We start from the raw sequence: 7996 nt of genomic DNA, 5'->3' as shown, positions 1-7996 counted from the left end.
TGTGTTGGTGCAATCCAGAATATAGGGCTAGATGGAAGGAGGTAGAGGGGGCCATAACAGCAGAGTTCCCAATTCAAGCTGCAATAGGGGATAAGGGTTTGATGATTAAATTAACTGATCTGGGAAACCCCTGGATTGGTTTATCACTTAAGATATGGAATAAGTTAATAACTAAAAAGAAATTGAAAGAGGCGATAAAAGTACTGAGATGGTGTGCATTTGATCCAGATTTCATGCCTAAAAATTTGGATGCGAGATTCAAGGCCTGGAAAACTAAGGGACTAACAGCATATTGTACTTTTTTGTGTAAGGGGTCAATGAACAGTTTTCAAAACCTAAAGAGACAATTTGGTCTAAATAAAGATGACTTCTTTAGATTCTTACAGGTTCGTCACCAGGTTGAACAAATAAGGAAAGAGATTAAACAAGAGCAATGGGATAACAATCTACTAAAAGTATTTATGGATGCATATGTTTCAGGCTCAAGACTCTATAGGGGTTTACAACAAATGAAGGGTAACTCACTGCATGTAAAACAGAAATGGGAGAGGGAAGGAAATCTAGTTTTAAGCGAAGAAGATTGGGAATATTTATGTGAGATACAATGGAAAACTTCAAATTCAACACTATGTAGAGAGTTTTGTTGGAAACCCCTTATTAGATTTTTTGTCACTCCAGCTCAAAAAAGACACTATTCCAATTCATCTCTATGTTGGAGACAATGCGGATGCCAAGAGGCAATTTTCACATATTTTGGTCTTGTTCAATATTGTTGACTTTCTGGCAGGAGGTCCACAACATTTTGCAAAAAGTATTTCAGACAGACATTACTTCTGAGTTTGTATCATTATATTTAGGAGTTTTACCATCAGAAAATGTCTCCTCTGATGACAAATACTTATTTCAGATTCTAAGTGCCGCTTCTAGAAAAGCTATAACAAGGAAGTGGCTAAAATTAGAAAAACCTACAGTGGACGAGTGGTTTGACATCATTTATAACATTTTTAAGATGGAAAGAATTACTTTTGCTATAAGACTAAAACAGGGTCTGTTTTTGAAAAGATGGGATAGATGGATTAGATATGTCTCTCCGATCCGTCCATCGTTTGTCTAGTACCAGGTCTTATATCCATTTTCTTTTTTCATCTATGCTTTTCCTATTCAACCCTTATGCATCAGTATTTTGATTTTTTTTTTCTATAGTAGAACAGATGTGCACCCCAGCATTCTTGTTCTAAGCCTAAGGAGTTAAGTTCTCAATTTTTGTATTTTAATAATTTCATCTTTTGTGTGATGAGGGAGGTCCAATCATCCCTATCTGTATGGTCAGTGGAATCGTGGAGGTATTACTGCTTGATGCAGATGTTTCAGAAATGACGACACATCTTCCTCATCATTTTAGATTTACATTGTATAATGTTGCTCTCACATTTCAGACTGGACCTCCACTGTGGATTTGTTTTTTCATGAGTGGCTCGTGGTTTTTTGTTTATGCAGGTGACAGGCGGCAGCAATGTACCAACGAAGGCAGAGAAGAAGATGGCTGTAAACAGCCTGTAAGCATGGACGTAAACAATATTTCTTCTCTTCTTTATAAAGAAGAAAATGCATTCAACACATATATATGTGTATATATATATATATATATGTATATGAGTTCTGCTTTAATGTAAAAAAAAACATTTTGTTGGTTTACAAGAAAACTCCATGAGGCACTTTTAAGCCTTTTTCAGAAACAACCTTTTTGCCACTGTCACCAATATTTTCATAATTACTGTAGAAAACTTTAAGTTACAGTAATGAGAAGAACTAGTGACTGTCACATGACACCATGGGAGTGAGTTACACAATGAGAAAACCTTATCCCCGGAGGACTGAGATGCTGCTGAAAGCTCCAGAAAACACTAGTAAGTGGACCATGAGTTAACATTTTCCTCCCAGGTTGGATGTGTGTGTGTGTGTGTGTATAAAACACACCTCACAGGTGTATATATCTGAGGGAGGTATCAGTTTCCCCACTGGGGTAGCCACGTGTTCTGAGGGACTTTTGATCCTTGGATGTTGGCTTGTCCATCTGAAGCAGAATTCACCAGTGTTGGATCTGGATTATGTCTATAGACTACATCCAACAAGAAACTGATGCTCACAGAATGACAGGTTCTTAAAGAAGAAGAAGAGAAGCCAGATGAAGGTTGGCAGCTCAGTCTTTGGTCAGATGAAACCAGAATATTTAGTCTGGATCAGATGTAGTCAAATATTTCTGAATTAATTCAGTCAAGTTCAGACTCATCTAAAGGATAATTAAAGTAAACAGGAAGCAGCTGATACTTCTGTTAAAAAAGACATTTCAGGTTTTGATTATTGATAAATTTGTCATTATGGATTATTTATTGTAGATTGATGACTAAATGGCAGTTTTATTCATTTAGGGTGATTAAAATTGAGTCATTGTTAATGTCATTAATTACACCTGTCTTTCCTGCTTCTGTAAGTTCAGTAACTTTTCATCTAGGGCACCACCTGCAGGTCCACATCATTCATTTGTCCAATCATTTACCAAATACCTGCTAAACTAATACACTTCTCAAAAAAAATTAAGGGAACACTTAAAATCACACATCAGATCTCGATGAACGAATTATTCAAGTTGAAAATCTTTACTGATGTACATTGTATAATTTGTTGAGAACAAAATGAAGTAACAATAGTCAATGGAAACCAAAACCATTGAGAGGATCAGGGCATCAGTGAGCTCCTGGACAGTCTGTGGCAGTACTTGGAGGCGTTGGATGCACTGATACATAAAGTCCCATAGGTGCTCAATTGGATTTAGGTCAGGGGAACGTGAGGGCCAGTCAATGACATCAATGCCTTCGTCATCCAGGAACTACCTACACACTCTGGCCTCATGAGACTGGGCATTGTCCTGCACCAGGAGGAACCCAGGGCCACTGCATCAGGTCTGACAGTCACTCTGAGGATTTCTTCCCGGTACCTAACATCAGTCAGGGTACCGTTGGCTGTGACATGGAGGTCCGTGCGACCCTCCAAGGATCTGCCTTCCCAGACCATCATTGACCCACCGCCAAACATGTCATACTGGATGATGTTACAGTCAGCATAACGTTCACCACGGCGTCTCCAGACTCTTTCACGCCTGTCACATGTGCTCAGTGTGAACCTGCTCTCATCTGTGAAGAGAACAGGGCGCCAGTGGTGAACCTGCCAGTTCTGGTGTTCTCTGGTGAATGACAGTCGAGCTGCAGGGTGCTGGGCTGTGAGCACAGGTCCCACTAGAGGATGTGGGGCCCTCATGCCGCCCTCATGGAGTCTGTTTCTGACAGTTTGGTCAGAAACATGAACACCAGTATCCTGCTGGAGGTCATGTTGTAGGGCTCTGACAGTGCTCCTCATGTTCCTCCTCACACAGAGGAGCAGGTACCGGTCCTGCTGCTGGGTTGATGCCCTTCTACAGCCCTGTCCAGATCTCCTCGTGTAACGGCCGGTCTCCTGGTATCTCCTCCATGCTCTTGAGACTGTGCTGGGAGACACAGCAAACCTTCTTGACACCGCAGGTATGGATGTGCCATCCTGGAGGAGCTGGAATACCTGTGCAACCTGATTGGGCTGCAGGTACCGCCTCATGCTACCAGAAGTGACAAGGACACCAGCAAAACACAAACCTAGAGAATCAGTCATGAAGGATCAGGAGAGAGCAACTGTCTGTGGACACCACATGTAAAACCATTCCCTTTTTGGGGCTTGTCTTGCTTTTGCCTCCATTGCACCTGTTGTCACTTTCATTTGCACCAAAGCAGCTGAAACTGATTCACAATCACTTGTTCTTCCTAAATGGACACATTGATATCCCTGAAGTTTAACTGACTTGTTGTTATACTGTGATGATTTAGTGTTCTCTTCACTGTACTTTGTGTTTTCTGCTAATAAGCAAATGTAACCATGCTAACATGCTAATGTTGTTAACATCTGCTGAAAATCAGCATTCTGGTATTAGCATTGTTAGGATACTGACATGAGCATTTTCCTTAGTTTTGCTGAGTGTTTAAGATCTTAATAAATAATATTTTATTACTGTGATGTTTATTAAACCGTGAATATTTAATATATTTAATATTAATGTTAATATAACCATGAATATTTGATATCATAGAAAAACATGTCTGATTTGAAGTTTTTAAAACGAACTTGGATTTTAGAAGCCTGGTCCTGTCTTCTGAGGTCGTCATTAACTTTAGAAAATAACTACAACACACTGGAAATGTAGGATGGATATGGATGTGTGTTTAACTCCCTCCACATCTGACTGATGTGAAACCTCAGGTGCTCAGTGTCTCTTCATGGCTTCCTGTTCCTTACGCCGCCCAATGAGGAGCTGACGTCCTGTTAAACGCAGAAAGAAGCATTCGCACAATCAATCTGTACTTTCAAGCTCCATTTAATGTCCTAGTAAAAGGAGTATGTGACTGTTCTAAGGAGTGAGCAAAATAGAAAGTGCATTTTTTTTTGTTCACTGGAGTTCAACATAATAAAAAAAGATTAAAGCAGTTTTTATGTCAAACGGAGAAGAATTATTAATTTGTAGAAAAAGCAAAGAAATCAGTAAAGGTACTCTGGAGTATTTGGTGGTATGGTGTAGATCAAAGGCACATCACAGCTTTGTATCTCACTGGGGATTGTTGCACACGCACAGAAAACACACACACACATGCACAAGCTTTCAAAGTACATTTCTGATGTGGCTCTGACGCTCAGTCTCACGATCTACAGTCACGGTCATGGAGAAGTGTTTATCCAGAGCATGGTGCGTTTTAATGTGGAGCCTGTAGAAGGGAGAACAGAACATGAGGAACGTCCATGTCAGCCTTTATTCAGTGGATATGATCCTGGAGAAATCAAATGAAGCAGGTGATGACCAGAGGGGCTTTTATCTCAGATTCTATTACGTGTGATTTCTTTTCTCACTCTTTTTTTTTTTCTTTTTTTTTTTTTTTTTTTTTAAATAGTATGACCAGTCTATCCTTGGTTACAACTGTTCTCACTCTAACAGTCAAAAAAAAAGGAAATTAACATTCAGTAAACATTCTTCTCTAAAGGTAGTTTCCCTTATATACTCTGTAATCTTCCTCTTCCATTATGTATACATAAACAAGTTTAATAACATACCAATCAGTGGTTATTTCACAATTGGAAAAAGCACAAAATGTTTACACTCTTGTACAGGTAAATAAAAGTTTCTGTTGACTGATTCAGTAAGAGTGTAGCATAGTTCAGAGTTCGTCTCATCGTGTCTCCTCCCCTCACTCTGCGCTTCTGCCATTAGATCTTTACATACAAATATTGACAAAGTGGTGGCTTGTGCTCTGAAGCCATTGAGTCTTTTCAAGAGCAATAATCATAAGGAGGAGAGGGGAGGGTTGGAGATGCTGGGAGGGGGTGGGGGTGGGGACTCATAGCTGGCCCTCGCTGCAGTGGCCGTCCTGACTGCTGCCAGGCTTCTCTGCGTCCTGACTGGGCAGCTCTTTGAGGATGAGGGCGGCGCTCTTCTCTGAGAACTCGTCTCCATCGGGCTCCAGACCGTCGGGGCAGGGCAGCTTCAGAAACTCCTCCCTCAGCTGAGCCGTGTGTCTCTGCAGGGACCCCACACACACACACACACACACACACACACACACACACACACACACACACACACACACACACACACACACACACACAGACAGAGACAGAGACAGAGACACACACACGCACAGATTATGAACCAGTCCAACTCAGCTGCTACAAGACAAGTCTGATGATATTCCAGATTTTCTCATGAAGTTTCTCAGTGCTTTCTGACCATGGCTCTCAGCTCCAGCTCCACTTCTTCCTACAGTCTTCAAAAACATTTCAGATACCTGGTTTCATTTCCTAAAACAGCTGCTCACTGTGTTGGAGCAGCACGGAGGTGTGTGTGTGTGTGTGTGGGGGACTGAGTGTGTGTCTAGGGCTGGGTTAACATGCTACACTAACATGATGAACATGGTATACATTACACCTGTGTAACAACACTCTAAGTACAGGATCACAGAGCTGCTAGTATGGGAATAGACAAGATTGTGAGGGTCAGGTAGACCCCAACACAGGTCTGCCCCACGGTGGTCTGAGGGGGCTTTAGTGGACGTCACTGGAGCTCTGTGGCTCAGAGGGAGACAGTGCACCAGGCTATGAACCTGCACACAACACTTATTGGAGGGAAACATAAAACTTCTTGGGATATCTAAAATCACCAGACCCGTCCTGAAGAGATGAGATCATAAACTTTAAACCCCACCTACCACCTCCTTCTACATCACAGTCTGCTGAGAGACAGTCACTGATGACTGGCTGCATCAGAACATACAGAAGATGGCGGATGGTGGACAGTGGAAGAGTGTATACAGCTAAACATCTCTTATTCTCTTATACACCAGTTTATATGGTTAGAGCTCATTCACAAGATCTGGGCAGGGAGAAGCCCATAACCTCAGACAACAACACTGAGGCCATCTCCTGCAAAATGTCTCTGACCTTGATCATATAATCATGTTTTTTGTGGAATTCTTGCCTTTATTCTGATAGTCACAGTGAGAGAGAGAGATAGGGAAGTCAGCGAGATAGAGAGAGGATGACATACAGCAAAGGGCTACAGGTCGGACTGGAATTTGGGACACTACAGGTAGGACTAAGCCTTTGTGGTGCTCTACCAGGTGAGTCAGCGAGGCGCCCCATTATATCATAATAATGTTTATAAAATGAAAACCGGCTCTGCTGACACACAGAAACGTTCCTTTACTTTCAAACACTGAAGCTAAACAACAGGAACAGGAGTTTTGTCTTCAGTGATGTGCAGCTGTGTTAAACATCTGGCCTGAGTGGAGCTGAATTATTTACAGTGGGGACTAATTGTACTTATTCACAGCCAGAGGGAGAAGAGAGGAGCCAGAGACACTCAGTGTGTGTGTTCCTGTGTTTGACTGTGTGTGTTCCTGTATGTTATGAGCTTCTGTGTCTCAGGGGGAAGTTGGCTGGGGACATGAATTAAGGTGGTCTGTTGAGGACCCACTATCCCCTGCAGCCAATTCAGTTCATTAGCAGGACACGAGCTCAGACACAAATTGTGTGTTTACATGCATTGAGGGAACCTGCTCAATGCTGGATCCCTTTTTGTAGCAGGCAGTCTCATCTGGCAACATCAAACCAGATGAAGGACATACGACCTCTCTAAATAAACCCTCATAAAGTCATGATATTTACTGTTCAGGACGCAACACAAAACACGACTCAGTCCTCCAGCCTGATGCAGACTTGTTGCTCTATATATTCACATCCTCTTCAAAAAATTCAGTTTGTGCATTTGTGAATGAAAAGCAAGTTTAAACTGAACAAAGAGGATTCTCCTCTTCTGTTACAGTAGCGGAGTCAGAGGGAGGCTCTGTCACAGACACTGTGTTGTTGTGTTGTGTGTCTTTTCCAGCTCTGTGGAGTATAGTGGGTGGAACTGTGGCAGCACAGGTGATCAGCTGTGACTCACTGGAGGAATGCACAGGTGTGTCCTGAAGCTTTCGCAGGGAGTCTGATTACTGACATTAGGCTGACTTTACATGTGACTGTTGTGTGTGTCACTACCTTACCTTCAGTGCAGCAGCATGGTGGGACATGGTGCGGCCGACCCTCTTGTCGCTGCTGTACTGCTGGATGTCGACAATCCACTCCTCACACTGAGACATGATCTCTGTTCGCTTCAGGTAGAAGTGTTTGTGGATTACCTGCAAACACAGGAGAGCAGAGGTCAGTCACATGACAGCAGAGGTCAGTCACAGGAGAGCAGAGGTCAGTCACAGGAGAGCAGAGGTCAGTCACATGACAGCAGAGGTCAGTCACATGACAGCAGAGGTCAGTCACAGGAGAGCAGAGGTCAGTCACATGACAGCAGAGGTCAGTCACATGACAGCAGAGG

The 7996-nt window shown here is 42.4% G+C and overlaps 1 protein-coding gene across 8 annotated transcripts in view; it reads right to left on the bottom strand.

Annotated features, from left to right (window-relative positions):
• Window positions 1-4438: 4438 nt before the first annotated feature.
• birc6 (baculoviral IAP repeat containing 6) overlaps window positions 4439-7996 on the bottom strand; it is a 124225-nt gene continuing 120667 nt past the window's right edge. For all 8 annotated transcript variants that reach the window (XM_087169700.1, XM_087169703.1, XM_087169705.1 and 5 more), the window contains exons 72-73: window positions 7671-7805; window positions 4439-5648 (exon numbers count right to left, since the gene is read on the bottom strand). In XM_087169700.1, the coding sequence (XP_087025826.1) occupies window positions 5469-5648; window positions 7671-7805 (315 nt within the window). In that variant the 3' untranslated portion in view covers window positions 4439-5468. The remainder of the gene's footprint in view (window positions 5649-7670; window positions 7806-7996) is intronic.

The sequence above is a fragment of the Seriola lalandi genome, unplaced genomic scaffold (genome assembly GCF_002814215.2).
Source record: "Seriola lalandi dorsalis isolate HSWRI2012SDOR001 ecotype SW California unplaced genomic scaffold, Sedor1 jcf7180002054907, whole genome shotgun sequence".
Taxonomy (NCBI): domain Eukaryota; kingdom Metazoa; phylum Chordata; class Actinopteri; order Carangiformes; family Carangidae; genus Seriola; species Seriola lalandi.
This window is presented reverse-complemented; position numbering and strand designations above follow the sequence as displayed.